The sequence below is a fragment of the Ambystoma mexicanum genome, chromosome 3p (assembly GCF_040938575.1).
Source record: "Ambystoma mexicanum isolate Mex_15411 chromosome 3p, UKY_AmexF1_1, whole genome shotgun sequence".
Lineage (NCBI taxonomy): Eukaryota > Metazoa > Chordata > Amphibia > Caudata > Ambystomatidae > Ambystoma > Ambystoma mexicanum.
In genome coordinates this window covers 1,139,645,873-1,139,665,771 of record NC_090925.1, presented here as the reverse complement: position 1 = coordinate 1,139,665,771, position 19,899 = coordinate 1,139,645,873, and the positions used below count along the sequence as shown (strand labels likewise).

General features: G+C 42.7%; 1 protein-coding gene across 7 annotated transcripts in view; it reads right to left on the bottom strand.

The window, feature by feature from the left end:
* The window catches only part of RAPGEF6 (Rap guanine nucleotide exchange factor 6), a 1,719,096-nt gene that overhangs the window by 114,759 nt on the left and 1,584,438 nt on the right, over positions 1-19,899 (bottom strand). For all 7 annotated transcript variants that reach the window (XM_069652531.1, XM_069652536.1, XM_069652533.1 and 4 more), the window contains one exon: positions 15,824-15,958. In XM_069652531.1, coding sequence (XP_069508632.1) covers positions 15,824-15,958 — 135 coding nt within the window. The remainder of the gene's footprint in view (positions 1-15,823; positions 15,959-19,899) is intronic.

The window sequence follows — 19,899 nt, the reverse complement described above, 5'->3', positions numbered from 1 at the left end:
GATCAACGCACTAAGGCAGGGGAAAGCCTTAGGCAGATATATCAGAACCCAGGACCTCATCCAAGATCCTGCAGGTCTTTGCCATCTAAGAGGTACTGGAGGAAAGGGCAAACACCATCTTGACACCAATCCAGAGAAAAAGGAGAGAAGTCCTTTCCCTTTAAGGGAAACTCTACACAACTGGTTGGTGCTCAAACCCAATGTCTGTATTTAAGCATTGACTATAAACATTGACTATACACATGCTCCAGAACAGTTCTTTGGAGTTGCAGGATTTGTGGCATGCACACAGTTTCCGTGTGGCAATCTCACCAGCATGGGAAATATGCTGCAGTATGTTGCCTGGAATGACTAAACAGTACAGAGCAATGTAGATAATATATCTGTGCCGGGGAAGAAACATTTTCCAAAAATAAAAAACACCTACATGCTTGGGAAGGTTCTACGTTGGGAAGTAACTCGGTCATCCCAGTCTGGAGCAACAAAGGGAGGGGCTTAGTGAAATCCAATATGGTGGATGGACTTTATCTGGGTGTTGGGCCACCCACTGATTCCAGACCACTCTCAGGTGCAGACCAGAAGCTAGCCAATCATTTACCAATCCAGGTTAGCAGTCACAGGTGCCATCTACATCCCAAAGAACCTCACAAAGGAGCTATAAAAGCTAGCCTGCTCAGTCAACTGGTAGGCTTGTTCCAGTAGGAGCTGGAGGAAGGTGTTTGGAGAGGATTGGCATGCAAGAGGTGAATTGGAAAGACAATTATTTGAACAGTGAGCGTTCTTCTGGTGGGAGGTTAGAGAGGGGGAGTTTATTTTACCACCAGGCCATAGTTAAATAGAAGCGGAAAGGCTCTCTTCTCTAGAGTTCTATTGGGGGAAGGTTGCCTGCTGGAGAGAGGTTTGTTATAGAAGGAGGGTTAGCAACTGTAGAGAGTTATATTGGAAGAGGAAGGTTATCATGTGGAGAGAATTATATTGGGAGGCAAGTTACTATCTTGAAAGGAGTACTGTGAGGAGATAGGAGAGGAAGGTAAAGGTAACTGAGGTGAAGGAGGAAAGTGCCTGGGGAGTTCTATTAAGGAGGGTGAAGCGAGAAAGTTATCATCCAGAGGAGGCAGAATGAAGGGAGAATGGAGATCTAGAGGGAGAGATAGCGAGGCATGTCCTAAAATGGAGAGAGGAGACCAGCTATCGCAATCTAGATATTAAGGAAAAAGAGGTTCCTGTGGGCCACTTCGGCCTAGGACAAATACTAGCGGTGGATGAAGGAACAAGAATGTGCAACTTCACCAATAAGCTGGAAGTATAGGATGAGACTACTGAAAATGGCAGAGTCCCAAGGAAGGATCAAGATCTTCAGATAAGGAGGGAATCCAGTAACAGATTATCACAAGTGCATTCCACGGCTCCAGATAGAAAAGATCCACAGTGGAGAAGGTCCTCCTCTGCCTCAAAGCATGAAAACCCGAGACTTTGCCAAGCCCAGGAATTTGCAGCCATGGAAGGCACTTGCCTCAGGCTCTACAGGGCCAGTTTGGGGAACCCTGTAATCCTGCGACTCGAAGATGAAGACTAGGATATTAAGAGGACATTAGACTTCGGCCAGTATGAGCTCAACCAAAGAACTTTATATAAGACTTTATTTGTCTCAGAATTCATCTTTGAGATTTGCAGTACCTGTTTTGGCTTTGTAAATGGAATACTTGAGGCAACTGCATCCTTGTTTCAGTCACTTTGTATTTTGTTAGAAGTGCCAATGAACTGGATAATGATATATTAGTGCTAAGAAGTGGGATGAATGTGGCAGGATTGCGGTTTAAAAGGATGCTAAGTATATCAGCTAAATGTTACAAAACAACATTAACAATAAAAAAAACAAATCATTTTACCTCCCTCCTAATTACAATCCTTGAAGGGCTCATACTTTAGAGATCCCTCCAGAAATGCCCACAATGAGACCAACTATGGCCTGCTCTTTTTTTGCTAAAATATGCCATTCATGCCATTGAATGCTTAAAACCAAATACAAGAGGCTTCAAACACATTACCCTCCTAATAATCCAACAGCACAGGCTCTCACAGAATCCCGTCATCTTCATTAAAGCATGTCCAAAACTAAGCAGTTCACTGCCAATAACTCACATCCTTTTGTAGACATCTCCACATAAATGGAGCAATACAGTCCATGAGAGGAAAAACTTCTCGCTGAAAATTCCTACCACCACTGAGAGAAAGATTCTTTCCCAAGCACTCTTCATGAACATATCAAATAACTGTAATGCCCAGTGCTCCGAACAGCGGATGCCCGCTATTGTTAATTACATCAACATATTTTTTCAAAAGTATTTAATTTATAAACTACTCTCCCTCCTATTTTACTCAACCTTCACCTTCCAGTATTTTTTGCCTCCTTTCCTCTCAACAGCAAAGCTTGTTTTTGATCTAAACTACAGAGCAGGGTTTTGGAAACTTAGGTTGTCCAGATATTTTAGACTAGAAATCCTATCAGCCCTAGGCACAGTAGGCAATGGTGAGGGATCATGGAATTCATATTCCACACATCAGGGGAGTCACAGGTTGCATATCCCTGCTATAGAGTCGGAAGATAATGTACGCCACCATCTCTTAGATGTATAGCATGACAAAGTGGGAATACGCTAAAGTAAAAAGCAGTATGGAAGCAATTCATACCAAACTGAGTCCCAGAAGTGAGCCGTTGTGTCTACCTTTATGAATTGGAGCTTGTTTTAAAGACAGAAAAGCCAATATTAACAGAGGCATTCTTTTGCCAGATGTCCATTACCAAAGTGTACACATTTCTGCCTTCCAGTGTAATTCACTCTTTGCAGGTCCACTTAGTGTACAGAAAGGTTTTCAATTCAGAAACTAACATTTAGCAGACTACAAGATGATTTAGTACAAAACAATTTACTTAAAAAACATACTTTTGAAATATGAGGCATTCCTCCATGTTAACACCAAGGAGGTTCATTTGAAAAGAACAGAATGGATGCAATTTCAAAATTTAAGATTTGTGAATTAATTGACGAAAGTCCGCTAAACGCACAGCATCACGCTCCACATTTAGTGAGAAAGAGACTGGAAAGCTTTAATAGCAATTTCCTCTTTATCATTGACGTTCAGATACCATTGTGCAGCAATCTGATTTCAATAACTTTTGGGATAATGTGCACACGCCAGTTTTATGAGATGTGCGTAAATGTTGATCGATTTGGACAAAATTAAAACCCAAAATACTGTGTTGCCTAAAAAGAGTTTGATAGAGGCCTCCACGTTTTTCGTTAGGGAAAATTAATCTCACAGTCTAGGTCGCTAATGGCTCTCAGTCACAATGGAATCAAGCAACTTCTCAGAATCTCTTCCCCAGCTGTACGTTAATGTTTCATGCTGGTCGGTTCACTTTATAGACACTGACATTTACTTTAACCCAACTTCCACTCCCAAAAAAGGCTGAACAGCAAACGGGTAAGATGTGGATATTTTTAACTAGTAATACTGATGTTCAGTAGAAGAGATAACAGCAAAGTTAATTGAGGCACCAGTTTACATTAATCAACATTCCCGAAATAGTTATATTTCAGATCGGCAACAAATAAGTGATGATTTAAATTGATTGTCTCTCTAAAGGTCTGTGCTATTGCTAGCTATGAAACAGTGTTGGAGTTCAGAAATTCGTATGTCCTATTCCAGCAAACTCAAGAGCATACTTGTGATTATGCTGCACCTGTTCATGCTACAAAAGGTTAAAACATCATCACAATGGAGCTATTTCATAAGGAAAAAAAATCCAGTATGATCCAGGTTGTTACTTGGACCAGAATGAGATGTGTGTCGATAAACAAAGTCTTTGCTACTCCTGTTATTTTAAGTACTCCCCGGCCATAATGGCATGAATGTTTGTTCATAGAAATGGGGTCCACCAGTACACTATCATAACCGTCATATACGTTACAAACTTATGGGAGCAAAGGCAAGTGTCATGGCTGTGTTAGAACTACATCTGTGGAGGACTTTGAGTTTGCAACAACACCCTAGTACTGGATGGTTAACATTTCTTATTATTTTCCATGGCAATTTCTGATGCATTCACACTTTAAATGGTCCAGTACGTTGCCAGGTAAGAATTCAGAAAACAGACCGTTGTGGCATCCAATCTGTATTTGTTGCAGCGCGCAAGCTGAACATGCTCAGTAACATGCCTCTGTGTATCTCTATCTAGCAATGCAACACAGTCCTGGAGGAACACAGTGGGTTAGTGTTGCAGTTTGCTCTCAATGGCAAGTATATTTTGCAAGTTATTTTTGACAGCACGGCTGCATGAATGACATCTTCTAATGTATTTCAGAATGCATTTTTTTAAAGACCTACATTCCCTCTGGCATATGAGTTTTAAGTGCCAGGATGTTACGATAACCTAAACCATTTATACAAATATAAACAGTAATTTTAAATAAGAAAGACATCTGCACTGTAAAACTGCATAGCTGCAAGAGTAGAAAGGGACAATAACATTTCTCTACAAAGAGTACATGGGCATGTTTTCAAGTGCCCGAGGAAGGAAGTGCTTTCAATATGGGCTACAATGTCCAAAATAAGTCTCTTTAGGAAAACCCAAACACCTCTACCAAATACAAGCATTGGCCAAGTGGGTGATGCCCAAGAATGTGGCAAATGGTAGAGATATGCCAGAAAAAGCATACACTTTACACTGATCTTGGTTATTTTCACCTATGAATGCGGATTTCCTTCAATAACAGAACAATTTGCTCCAAAGGCTCAGAAACCATGGAAGCCAAGCTTTGTGCGTCAGAGAGTCTTTCGTCTCTTAGCCCTCCTCTGTGGACAGAGCCAGACAAAAGGATTGCTGTTGCCATGGCTACTACACATGCTGGACTCCTCTGGGTCCTTCAGACTCCTATGGGTTGCAGCATTGTCCTTTTCCCATTCACACAACAGTTTCTCGTTGCAAGACTCCATTTTCGCCTTTCTAGGTGAAATCAGCCTGTCCCTAGATTTGCTTCTTTCCCTGAATCGACCAAAGGGAGATCTCATCCTTTTCCTGAACTTGCTCTCCTGTTCTGACTGGTCTATGCGCTGCTCTTCCTCTGTGTCTCTCTGATGTATGTGGTCTGGCTCCTGTGTTGCACTGCCTGTGATCTGCAGGATTCTCTTCTGCAAGTATCCCCCACCTATTCCGTAGCTACGATGGATGCTGGTCTTGTGGCCTGTCTCGCTGCTAAGAACACTGCCATCAGACTGGAGTATGAAACCCACTGAAAAAATAAACATGGCATTTAGATAAGAACAGTGAACCGTATACTTCATGCCATCTTTAATAACTTTATATTAGAGGAACATTTGCAATATTTCGATATTACAGTAGAAAAAATGCACAGCACAGCATGTAAGTCAATCGATGAAATGTAAACAAAGCCTAGATTATGTTTTTAAATATACATTATTTATGGGCAATCCAACTCTCCTTATCTTTTTATTGACTTTTCCTCCATGTTGACATGCAGTGCAAAAGCACCATTACCAACTCCTACACATAGCAACCATCACACGTTGGTATATTCTTGACACTGCACACTCAGGAGTGTGTCTTCTTGAAGTTAACAATGACTAAAAAAAGCCAACAAACAAAGAAAATGTCCTAAAGCCAGTGGAAGTTAAACATCATGGCGACTTAATGTATTTACATCAAAGCTATAGAACCATTGAAGAGAGTGTTTATATATCCAGGTGGGTATAAGAGCGCTGAAGGTTAAACAACCCATGAGCTGGCAGGTTTTCAAGGAAAGAAATCAGCAAGCATTTCCTTAGTTCACTATGCTTGCTTAAGGTGTGTGCACTTTCAGAATTGCAGCCCAGAATGCGTATGCATAGGATAGAATGTTTCAGGCACTGCTTTCTAGAGCATTAGATGAAGTAGAAGACGCACCTACATTTTAAGCTAACATCAATAAACCATTGTCAGGCCCCTGTGAAGGATTCAGTCCCATTGTTAACACTAGGCAGAGAAAACCTCACCACGGAAGGTGATCTGGAAACCGTTTTCCGCATGCATTTGTGGGATTACTTCAGCCTGCCAGTCTGATGCACCAAACTGTTCTTGTCGTAAAAAAAGAAACCTTTGACTGGAGAGCTATTCAGCAGAATCCTCTTACCCCATTCACACAGTCATTACACAAGATGTGATAAAATAGGCCTTCTTGATCAAATTGTAACATGTTACATATTAACAACATGCACCACTAGAATTACCTGAGACCAATCAAAAGTGAGTCATTTCTGAGTGAGTGAGCCCCTTTTATAAGTGGCAATAGATGCAACACATTGGGCCAGGTAAGTTGGTGTGCATCAGTACAGTCTTTTGGGGTTGACCCTGGGCAAGGCCTAGTGCATTCTTGACTACCGGTAATGAGAACACTGACTTTTTCAAACGAAAGTATCACATGTATACAATGGCAGATACGGTAAAACAATGCAGCCGATATCAGTAGGAAAGTGTAAACTGTAAAGATGAGACTGAACTAAAACCTACAGATAATGAGGATCACCAGGTGACATTGAAGAAAGAAATACAAACAGCTGGGACCTGGAAGATGCATGGAATATAGATACTCATAGTTACATCTCCAAAAGGAGTACAACTGGGTAAGACTTCTACAACTTTGCAAACCCCAAGCAAAATACAAGACAACCCCAAAAATTGCCGATATAGGAAAAGACCAACCCGGTCTAGACAAATAATCTGATACATCACATGATATAATGAAGATAGAATGTCTGCATAATCCAAAGTTAAGGATGTAAATGTCTATTGCCCCTGCATCCAACCTCTGCACAGGCATAAACATCGTCATGATGGTACCAAATTATGCAATTGGAACATGTGCTGGAATTATAGATGAAGGCACAGAATGAACAAAACAGTCCCATATACAGTCCCTGAGCAAGTCCCTCAAATGATCTGTCACAGTTACTGGTAAAATACACTCTGCACTCTGTTTAAAATGTATGATAAGTATTAGGCAAATGGAAGCTAATCAACTTGATGTATTAGTCAACTAGAATTTTGAGAAGATCAGATGTGTAAAAATGTTGGACAGATTTGAAAATGGTTAATTGTAATACTGATTGGGAAAGGACTTTAACCAGGGTCACAATCTACACCATTGTTACAAAAATAACATCCCAATCGGTCTGACAGGGAGGGTTCTTCTGAGGAGAGGTTGACAGGTGATGACAGAGGCAGAATTGGCTGACCGGGAGAGTGTGGCCATGCAACACCATTTCAGTTTCTCGAATACCTCTCATGGAACCCCAAACTGAGGTCACAGCCATCCTGCAGACAGTCACCTCAAGTAGTAAGGCTGCTAGCCTGCCGATTCCCAATACCGGGACTCGTTAATCCATGTAACAGAGTTCAGGCCAGTGAGTCACCCAGGTTGTAGTCAAAGGAGACTGCACCTGACACTGAGTCAGGGATCAAAATTGGGATTTGTTGACCATGAGCAAAAAGCAGCTCCTGGGTATCTGGCATAACCAGTTAGGCAGGAGCTACCGCTGGGGAGCCAGGAGCTAGTACAGACTGTGCAGCAAATCTAATTTTGCGCAAGATGCAAACTCTAACTTTGTGTCCATTTCATGCTATGCTCTAAATGTCCATTAAGTGTATTCATTATCGTACTATCCCCAAACATACATATGGACTCATCACAACTTGGGTGGTATCCCAGTGGTATTACCGCAGGAATACCGCCTGGGCAAATAGCGCTACCGCTAACTGGTCCGGCAGTATTACAGCCGGATCACAGGTTTGGCAGTAACTCCCCCTTCCCCATTGGACTCAATTGGGGCATTTATTTTGGGTGCAATTACCACGCGCTAATACTGCCAGCAGTAATTGCACCGAAAATTGGCATTTTCTCAGCGTGTTTACCCCCAGCTCAGAGCTGGGCCTAATGCTGCCAGACTCATGACAGGGCCAGCCCTTAAATGCAGCGGTACTACCGTGACCACCGCATTTAAGGGCTACCGCCCAACTCATGATGAGGCACATAGTTAATATCACATGGCTAGGTTTGGATGGCACCACTTGCCCCAGGTGTCGAAAGTAGCTCCTGGTAGCTGTTGGTTTCAAGCTAACAGGCTCCCCTTGGCTATAACGAGGAGCCAAATAGCTCCCAGCGCCTGGCAATTCGAACCCTGCTGAGATCGCGGACTTGTTCTACAAAGCCAAGTAAGGCAAGATTTCTAAGCATGTTATGAAACCTATTGAAAATGTGCACCACTGGTTTTGATAACTGACTGGTAACCTCTGCTCCCCGCAGCGTGCAGCTGTGAGTGCACATTATTTTTGAAGCTAGGTTTCAGTTTTCTTACCCCAGTTATCTCACCATCGGTTACGCAGTGCAAGGAGGAGTGAAACGGTCAGCCCTGAAATAAGAATACAAGCCCTCAACCCCGACACGAGATCTAAGAGACAAAGGAACTATAGGATGTGTGCTCCCGGGTGCGGAATGAAGAAAGGGATTATGTGCTTCATGCGTGGTAGTCAGAGGAACTGTGATTGTCAAGGAAACATGTGCAGTTATTATAGCCATTAGTCACCCTCTTTATTTTTCGTAGTTGTGATAAAAAATGAAATAAGAAAAGGTTTTAAATTACCATTGTGAAAGTGTGTGTGTGTTTGAGTGTAACAGAGTCACTGTTAATATTCCAAGTGGAGGCACGCCTTATATAGGCACCCCGCGCTGGGGTTCCTGATATACCAAAGGGATTCAGGTGGTGTACCATTATTTATAACAACGGCCACTCTCCTATATAGGTGCAGCACCATAGCACATCCCTCTTAGCAGGTAGGGTCTCCATGGAGGAAGAGCACTAGACAACCCACGTGTGCTACAAAAGCAAGATCCTCAAGTCTTGATGACAAAAGATCGGTATAGGATTATGATGGGGACCGTGACTAGCTCTGGCCACCAGCTGCCTCCCCAGGTTAGTGGATGATGGCCCACGCCAGGATGAGTAGGACCTCTTGGTCACCCTTCCATCATTCCTGTTGCATGGCAGAGGACAGTTACGTGAGCTGGCCCCTCTCAACTGATAGAGCCTGAAACTCTCTCAAGGCAGACACAAAGTTCTAGGCAGGGGAACACGCTTTACTATTATTAAAACAATAATAATAGCATTTGACATGAGATTGTTGCAAGTCCCAGTGAAGCACTCTTCAGACTCCTACTTAATACAATGTTCCACATTTTTTGCTTTACAACCACGGGGGGAATGGGGGTAGCAGGGTTTTGGGTTCTGCGATATCCGAGAAGTAATTTCCAACCCCTATTAGTACCCTCTGTGAGCCCTGGAGACTTGATGAGGGGCTTACGTTTACATCTTTCACAGCATAGGTACTCTCACATATGATACCAATATATACATTTCTTGCCTTTCACCAGAGAGCTCTCTCAATAAAGACAAGGGTTGCAAGTTCACTGTGAGCCCACATTCTCTATACATCTCTGGGGTTTAAAAGTTTATCAGCTTGTAGTTCACACAGGAATTGAGCAATTGGGTGACCTGGTTCCTGCACAGGGAGCACTAGAACAACATGTGAAGGGAAGAGAAGGATCCAAAATGGCGAACAAGCAAGATGCATGCTTGGTCTGTCACCCTAAGCTAACATGAGGTCATGTGAACCCAGCAGTGGCAACCAATCCTCACCCCTTCCCAATTACAAAACACATGCCCAACCCTGTACCAGAAGTCCAACCCAGGGAAAGGAGGGAGAGCACTATAAAATCCAGAGACCCTATATTCAGTCACTATGGGAGTTTGAAGGGAGGAGAACCGATCTTGGAGACAGGAGTTGGGACTGGAGCTGGATGTGGCAGCAGCAGGAGAAACAGGCGCTAGAAGCTGGAACTGCCCTTTCTACAAGAGCCAGGGAGATGGAGGAGTGACAAAAGTGAAGAAGGAATCAGAAAAAATTGATCCAAAATTGTGTCGGAGGTGGCCATGGAGGTTGACCATCGAAACGTTTTAGCAGAGTATTAGTAAGTACAGGGTGAATGCCGGGAAGTTACAGGAGAATAGTCTGTGGATGACTGAAGTGGTTTCAAGGACTTGAGAGAGGGCAATTATGCAGGGGAACATTGGGAGGGATAGGTGAATATGACAAGGAGACAGGAGAACATTAGGGGGGAGAAAATGAACAGCAGGAGTTGGAAGCCCTTGGCTGTCCAGGATGAAATGGACATCAGCCTCATAGAGTAAAGAGATTTGCAGCTAGAAGGGCCCAAAAGAGCAAAGGTGTGAAAAACACAAGAGGTTGTCTTCTGGGGAGGGTGGTGTTTTTAGAGGTGACACAGGAGGGGTCCAAAGAGATGAAGAAAGACACAGGAGGAGACGTATGAGCAGTTGTTGAAAGGTGAAGAATGAAAAAGCAGGAAATAGGAGCTCAAGAGCAGTGGTTTATCAAGAGTCCGACCAGAAATTCAATAAAGTCAAGGTGAGCTATGAGCAAGAGGTGTCAGATGTATAGTGGAGCAAAAGGCTAGGCCTATGGATGTGGTTCAGTCTATTCAAAGGCAGTTGGACACCTGCCCACCCCTGCCACCCTCTATGGCCCTGTTCAGAGGCACTGGCGGTCTGTCACTGTCTCTTTTGCCCCCGTGACTAGAAACTAGTGCCCTCGAGAGACTGACTCCCTCACCCCACTTTCTGGCTCACAAGGAAAAGTTACTCAGACACATTCCATAAGATACAGACACTCATGCTGGACTGACCATCAATCCAATATCAGACTGATGAACGCAAGTAATTGTCGCTGGACATCATACAGTGGAACAATTGAAGATTATCTTTGAAGTTGGTCACCTGTCACAAAGGGGTGGTGATTTGAATAAACTGTTAGCACAAAGAGAATCCATTTGGATTTTTTTAAAAATCTGCTTTAATGACGAATTGTAAGAATACAAAGTGGGACTTAAAAACGGTTTCATTTGAGTGATATCAATGGTTTTATGGGTTTCCTTTTTTTTCGCTACTCTAGGATCTATCCACCATTATGGGATTTGTAATAGGCATGAGACCTAAACTGCTTCGTTTTGTACATTGCATGATTCTATGTACATACCTTTTACTGCGTGTGGTTCTGCATAAAAAATATTTGTTAGGTGGTTTTCAATATACACAAATATATATTCCTATGACTGATTGAATTTTGGAGTTCACACTTGAGACTACCATTGCATCATTACTACTAGTACTTGCATGGTCTTAAAGAAATTGACATTTTGTCTAAGTCCATTATAGTTTCTTTATCTCTAATACTGAAGGGTATCTTGATTTAAGTGTGTAATCCATCCATAATCATGGTATGCTAAATGTAATTACCTGATCACTATTATGTCTCGTATGTATCGAGATTACAATTGAGGATTAACATACTCTGCTAAAATAGTGACCAGCCTTGATAGATTGAACAGGCAAGGCTGACTGATCAGTCCTTCGCGTAAACGCACTTCAGCAAAAATTGAGTATCTTTTTATAAGAGATAACAAAAAAACAGAGCCGGCTTTGTCCAATTTTATCAGCACCACCACACCTCTCGCTGTTCTGTGAAGGTAAATGCTGTGACTATTAGTAAACCTTTTAGATAAGCACTCCGAGATAGAAACTCTTAAGTCTTCATTGCTGTCGCAGGAGAATGCACGGGAAGGCTGACTTTGAAAGTGTCGACATACAAACATTCAGTGCAAGGTAGAACTTTTTTCGAACTTGTAACAGGTTGTCTTGGCTTATCTAGTCCAAATTACTACAGATATAGTCAATACTTCATAATTCAATACATTAAATAAAATCTTACATCGTACAGGTTCCTACTACACAAAGCACAAAAATAATTTCCATTTCCTCCACACTTCTAAAATGCGTAAAAATACATACCATATCATTTTATTTTACACACAAAACCACAGTTCTTACACAACCAATAACCGCAATACAAGTTTTTGTGGACAAACCACAAACAATACCTCCAGAATGAATCCTTAAATACAACTTTGTTCAATATCTTATTAAAATATAAAGTGCTTTGTGCGGTAAGAACTTCACAAGAAACCAATATATGTCTCAGTGTTTCCAGTTTTGTAGCATCCTTGCAAAATCGACAAAAGGCTTCATTTTTTTAATTTTTTTTTTATTTTTATTTTTTTAAATCAGAGCACGCCATAGTCTATTTCCCCTGTGGTAAACAAACTCCATCTGAATTGACTAAAGTCCTCTCTGCAGGAATAGTTCGGGAATGTATTTCAATACAAAGCCAATACCCCTGTTCTCAGATCAGATGCTGTATGGATGGATGGATACTCATGAAATGTAGCAGTAGTACAGCTAGTACAGCACCAATCCCATTGATACAGGGATCTCTTTTCTTGGTCTAGAACAGTTTCCAATTCCTCCCTGATTTTACCTATTTCTCAGCGGATCAGGAAACATGCATTCTCCAACACCACTAACGTACAGTCTTTCTTACCAATCATTGCTTACTCAATTCTTCATAAAGGGTATTAGCTACAGGATTTAAGATATTTCTATATAGCGTTAAGAGCCCCCAATTTAATGGCTTGCAGTGACCCTAATTCGTGTTGCACAGCCACAATTGGCACAACATTAGGAATCCTCAAGACACAGCACCACATAATTGCCTCAAGCCTGTCACAGAGGCTCATGGCACCAGACAAAGGAGGTCTGCCTCATACAGTAACTTTGGGACAACTTTCCCCTCATAGAAATTAATAGATGGCTTAAGTGAAAACCTTCCGTGCCTTTATTTGAGTCTGATAATTTGATTTGAAAGTATGATATGATATGATATGATATTTGTAACGCGCCTATACACAAGTGTTTCAAGGCGCGACGAGGCAGGGAGGGAGGGAAACAAGGGGAAGACAGACAAACGATCCTACTAGGCCAGGTGTCATTCAGATCGCGCAAGTGCAGAGGTAAGGGGAAAAGGAGAAAGTGCAGGGGGAGGAGGTGGGGGGGAAGTGCGGTACAAGGTAAGTAGCGTAAAAATAAATAAATAATAAATAATAAATAAAAGGGCCAGCTGGTGGCAAGTGCGAGGTAAGTGCAGAGCAAGTGCTGGGAAGGGGGCTGTAGGGATGCAGTGACAGTCCCACAGTGCAGGGGGAGCCAGGGAGGCAGTGCAAGTGGAGAGTGGCTGGGACCTGGACCGAGGTCGCTGAGAGTGGCTCAGATGCAGGTTTAGTGCAGAATTCAGTGGGGAGTTAAGCAGGTTTAGCAGGGGAGAGGGAGAGAGAAGGCAGAAGCGAAGAGGAAGGTTTTGAGGTGCTTCCGGAACCGGAGATGGTTCTCCTCAAGTTTCAGGGAGGCAGGAAGGCTGTTCCAGAGGGAGGCCCCTGCTGCGGAGAGAGATCTACCCCCAGCTCGTTGCTTCGAGAAGCGGCTGACCATGAGGGAGTTGGAGAAGGATGAGCGAAGGGCTCGTGAAGGAAGATATTTAGGAAGAGAGAGTTGAAGGTATTTAGGCCCCAGGCCCCAGAAGGCCTTGTGGACAATGCAGAGGGTTTTGAACTTAATCCTCGCAGCCACTGGGAGCCAGTGAAGAGATTTCAGTCCTGGAGAGATACGGTCCCTGGGCTTGAGGCCAAGGACAAGTCTCGCAGTTCTGTTCTGGATAAGTTGCAGAGGGCGGAGAGTGGAGGCAGGCAGATTAAGATAGAGGCTGTTACAGTAGTCCAGCCTTGAGAGAACCAGGGCTCGGGAGACAGTGAGCTTCTGGGGGAAGGAGAGGAAGGGAAGAATACCTCTGAGGAGGTGCAGCTGGTAGTGTGACTTCTTAGAGACGTCAGATATATGAGGAGAGAAGGAGAGTGTGGAGTCGAAGATGACCCCAAGGTTTTTAGCCTTGCAGGTAGGGGCAGGAAGGGGGCCAAGGGAGGCCGGCCAGAGAGCTGCAGGGAAGGAGGGAGTGGGTGTGCCGATGAGTAGAATCTCAGTCTTACTGGCGTTAAGGCAGAGGTCATTGGCGGCACACCATTCCTGGATAGCAGACAGACAGTCGGAGATGAGGGAAGGAGAGGAGGAGGCCGAGGGTAGCCTGAAAATGAGCTGGGTATCGTCCGCATAGCACTGGAAGTAGGGGCAGAGAGCGGCGATGCGGTGGGCAAGGAGTGCCAGATACTGGTTGAAAAGCCAGGGAGAGAGGTTGGATCATAGCCCTTTGTTTTTTAACTGCACCTCCATACATTTCTTACGTGGTTTACTACAGATTGCAAAACCCAGGTAGACCAGATTGTCCACAGGCACCCACCTTTCCATGTCCAACCTTCACTTACATTTTATTGCCTTCCTTTTCTTATTAAAATGAATAATTTTGGTCTTCTTTTCATTTATTACTGAATAATTGACTTTAGCAAATTTCACGAAGGCAGACAAAAGCCTCTGTGGGCCTAGGGGGGTTTGCTCAAATAAAGGGAAGTCATTGGCATACGCCATCCAGGCGATGCCCAATTTATCAATCCTTGGTGACTGATATGAAATAGGATCCAAGTATGCATTCACATCAGAGACATATAGATTGAAGAGGCGGACAGCCAAAATGCACCCCAGCCTCAGACCTGAACAAGTCTATCTTCCTGGAAAGTTCACCTCCCTGGTCTAGTCTATCCTGGATTGAGCTATTCTCATGAAACCGTATTATCAGTTTTAACAATACATAGGGTTTTCCATTTATCTAGTTCAGACCAAAGAAGATGACGATCTGCCCTGTCAAACCCGGCAGATAGATTGCTTGAGGCCATCATGACTACAGAGTTATAGTTTCCTGTCCACAGTGAATCCTGAACCCACCTAGTAACTATCTCATTAAGATCGGTACTATGTAGTAATGCAATATTGCAGAACTCCAAATATGAGAAAACTGTTGTTTAGATTTACTTAGTGTAATTAAATATATTTGGGAAATTTCATTTATGTAGCTCTTGATTACTTATTTTATTAAATATATCTTGTTGCTCATTGAGTGTTATAATAAGGTTTCTTTGAATATTACAAATATAATTAAACCAGAGTCAATTTGATAGATTGATTACTGGCTGTGCTGGTCTTGGAAACAACTACGCAAGCAGCACGGATTCGATACCCGTCCCACGCTTGGAGGCCAGAACACGGCATGAAGTGCGATTTAAGAACCCCATTTCATTATTTTTACCTTCACTTTGAAATAAATGTTGACATTAATATTGATTTGAGACTACTGATTGAAAAAATATAAAGTGAGTGTTTTCCTATATATACATTTTCTTAACTTCAGTGGGAGTAACTAATACATATGATGTGAATGTAGCCTGTACAACATTTCTTTTCAATTTTTATCCAGAATGTGGACAGATTATATGTGGTTTGATAACTGACCGGCTAGAACAGCTTCCCAGCTTCCCCAGTCTTGAATGGGCTGAAAATGTGCTGGGTAAATGAGAACTACACCTCTTTTCTTGAGAATGGGGAAAAAACATCAAAGCAGGTTTAAGGGGAAATGGAAACTCGCCAGATGTTTAAGATTTGTTGCAGAATTAGTTTAGATGAACAGATGCCAACGGATTTCAAAGTTTTAACAAGACAGATGTCACTGGGATACAATAAAACATGGTAACAGTTGGGAGTAGGAAAGGTGCATGTGGTTGGCATAGGGAGCAGCACAAACAGAAAATAGCCAGATGGCACAACGTCACTATTTTAGGGTTGTGTTTGACTTATGTTTCCATACCTTTGTGTGGGGAGCTCTGAGGAGATCCGGGAGGACTAGAGTGCAAGGATGAAATCATTGATACATTGTCTTCCGATGGTTTTTTACCACAACTTTCCTCTGCCAAAACTGATGACTTCTGTGGAGAGCCTGTGCCTGATATGGGAAACAATGTAAAACATACATGCACAATTAACATTAAGATGTTTCATGCATAACCAAACAGGCCTACCTTTTGAGAGAAGGTGCCCACTAATGGACATATGATGAAAAATTACCCTCACAAATGGCTACATGTGAATGCTATATGCATGCCATGATACTAGGTTACAACAGCATTCATTTATTAAGGACCAATCAGGCTTTCATGATTGCTGTGTAATAACATCACATGCCTAGGATGTGCACTTATTTTAACGAAGCCGATTATAAAGACCTATCCCAAAGGCCTTTGTGCAAAAACATATAATATGTGAATTACACCCAATTATATTTTATCATTAAGAAGGGACTGCCCTTAAACTGTTAATGAGTTGCAATCTGCACTATTACAGAGGGGAAGCACTACCCGCTTACCAAGTGAGGCACTTCAGCTCCTATGCGTGCCATTTTTCTGCCGCCCTCCTCCAATACTGTGGGGAGGTCAAGCAATGACATACAAGATGGAAAATTACTGTAGTTCAAACAAGTTGCTACATTAAGTTGTGTGTCAGAGAAGGAGTTGGACCAAAGAACTATAGGAACCAGTGGAATAACTGTACATGATAAGGAACATCCTAATAACTGTGTCAAGGATGGGTCAACAGAAAATGGGTTATTTCTCCTGCACTCCAAGTGCTTCAATATTGTTCCTCTAAAGAATACAATTTAAACTAAATCTAGCAAGTCATTGGTACCTCTCAGGGCAACATAAAAAAGAAATCGATGCGCAAAGTGGTGGCCAACAGAAAGTTCCTAACCCTTCCTTAACAAGTCTTCAGCCTCTAAGCTAACGTGAATGTTACAAAACAATGGTTTCCAGCTTTGGCCAACAGAAGAAATCACCCAATTTATAATATAATATCTGGCCTAATTCTAGAACACAAAAGACAGGGATAGCTCCTGGTAAGGCTTTCCAGGGTTTACTCACAGACTAGACTCCCCTTTGGTTTTCTGTCAATCTCTACTTCTAGAGCTCTGGTTTCTCAGACTTCTCTTTAGGTGTCCCTTAAGCCTCCATCTTCTAGCGGGCACTGGTCATGTTAATAAAGATCTTTTAGTTCTGTAAATCGCAGTCTAGTAACCCATTTTATCAGATAGATTTCCCCACGACCTTGGTTCTTCAGCATTCACATAATCAGGTTTCCATGACCCGGATTCTATGCATCGAGTTGATTCGGCCTCTCAACTACCTGGTTCTTAGGAATCATTTGGTTAGGTGTCTACACAACCAGGTTCTCAGCCTTCATTTGGATAAGTCTCTCTGCTATATAAATAAATAACCTTTCATATCACTACCTGGCTCTCAACAATCACTTGGTTAGGTCTCTCCATGATGAGATCCTCAGCATTCACTTGGTTGGGTCTTTCCACTTTCACTTAGGGAGGTCTCTCCATGACCTAGTTCTCAGCAATCACCTTTTTTAGTTCTCTCCCCGACCTGGTTTCGCAACATTCAATTAATTAGGACTCGACAAAAACGAGTTCTCAGCAGTCCTTCTGGAGGTCTTTTCTAGACTTTCTACAGGATTCACACGCTTGTATCAGAATCCACGTAACAAGTAGCATCTCCAGCAACATAGCCACCATGTGCCAAATGGTGGTCTCACTACTTTGACAGGAAGCCACAAGGAATACGTGGTGTAGCCCCCAATGGGCTCAGCCCAGCTCTTTTATACTGTCCAAGTGGTTTATTAACTGGAATGACATTTGTGATTAGCTTGGCAACTAGGGTTTTGGTTTGAGCTCTTGCTCCGGTTCCCCTAATGGATATTCCAATGTGTAGTAATAAGCCTCTCTGCAATGGTCATTAAATTTGTCTCACCTGTTCTTTCTGTGGCTTTAAAGGCACTATGTGACGTCCGTGCCATCTTGGATTTCCTCTCTCTCAGCAGTTTTTCAGTTTGCAGCGCTCTATATTCTCTGAAAACTGACAGTCACAGATCACATCCCTACCTGACAGTGTTACTCTCTTTCACTTTGCCTCGTCTCACTGCTCATGGAATACATCTGGGCACCATTATATGTAGTATCCATTAACCATTGTCAGTTTTAAGTTTGACATCTGTACAGGGTCCAAACGGTTTTTCGTATTATACTAATTGTTGGAGTTTTGGGTTTTAAACACCCCTTATAATGGGGTTTTGGAAACTGTGAAGGCATCATGAAGCAAGGCACAGACAAAAGACTTAAAGTTCAAAATAAAATGGCTTATTAAATCAATATCAGGATGGTCGAAGGCCTAACTAGCCCTATGCTAAGGTAGGAGTTCCGGTTTATAGTCATTGCATCGAATGCCATACCAGAGGGAAAAAAGCATCGAAAAAAAAGCATTGAATGCATTTTTTTCCATGTTTTTTTAATGGTGGGGGGGTTCCCCTAACCCACTTTTTTAACCTTTAAAACCCATTTTAATTAAACTAAACCCTTTACCTTTAAAAAAAAGCAGTCAATGCTTTTTTTTCTGATGCTTTTTTTTCTCTGGTATGGCATTCGATGCTATTTCATTCGATGCAATGACCACATACCGCATTTCCCTATCTAAACAAAACTAAGGAAAGTCTGAGTCAGAAAGTTCAACTTAAGTCTGTCTGTGTCCAAAACCTACTGTTGCCCTCAAAACTAAAGCTAAACAATGCATATAGATGTCAATAAAAAATAAATGGTGATCAACACAAAGTTCTGAGCTTCTTCCAGCTCCCAGCTTCCTTTTCAGCTCCCCTGCCCCAAGTTCAAGAAAGTTCAACAAAAGACTTAAGATTCCCTTTCCCAAGTTCCAGCAAATTCCTGAGATTCCCTTCCCCAAGTTCAAGGCGATACAGTTCCACACACTCCTTGGGGTTCCCTTCCCCAAGTTCAAGGCAACAGTTCAAAAGAAAAGGGTGTTGAGGCTCAGTCCTCAAGACATCATAGCAGTTCAACAAGCACCGGGGTTCCCTTCCCCAAGACTTTAACATAGCAACTTATAATTGTTTCAGTCTTTCAATGTTCAACACAACTCATGTTAACTTGACACTCCTTCTGGATTGCATTAACAGTTCACTCACAGTGCTCCTCCTTGATTTGTTTCACAATGTCTTTGGCTTTCACAATGGACGGTACCCTGGACTAGGCGCAGTTGTCAGACGACACGGCCACCCATCACAGGTTGCGCAACCAGGAACCTTAGGCTCTTCAGCCCACACAGGTTCCTCTGCATTTGCCCATGTGTGCAGATTCTTATTCACGCATCTTCTCCTTATCAGCCTCTTGGCTTAATGCGCAGTTTCACACTCTCCTGGCTTCTCCTTATTAGCCTCTTAGCTTTGTCACAATGTGTCACACATCCTATGCCAGTCTTGGGCCTTTGCTGCACTGTAGTTATTCACAAAGCTCACTTTACGGTGGTCTTATTTAGTCCCCACTTTTCTGTCATGCACTTTCACACTTGCGCTCGTATTTCATTTGTTGCTTTCAAATGGGTACTTTCCCATCTAACTTTCATTAGCTTGTAGCTTTGCTCACAAGGTTTTCATTCAGTTCGGTATTCAATATCATAAAGTTTTCATTCAGTCCGGTATTAAATTTTCATGCTTTAACTTTGTTGCTTAATTCTTATTCAGCCCATGGCTTCGGGTTTCTTTCAATCTGAATGTCTCATGTCATTCAGCATTCATTTTGGTTCATACAGCACTTACACGTAGCCCCTAGGAGCGCCCTGGCTTCAAGTGACACTCCCCTGCACTCGGCTTTCCTCTCTGTCGGCTATGCTGCTTCACTTCTGCGTCGTTGGCTGACTCGCTGGTCATTGCGAGACCCGCTCGCACTTCCTGTGCTTTTCTGCACTCACCGGCAGCTCCGCTTCCCTTTCACAGACACTGGCGGCACCCTTTCTTCTTTCTCCTTAGTCTGCAGCTTCA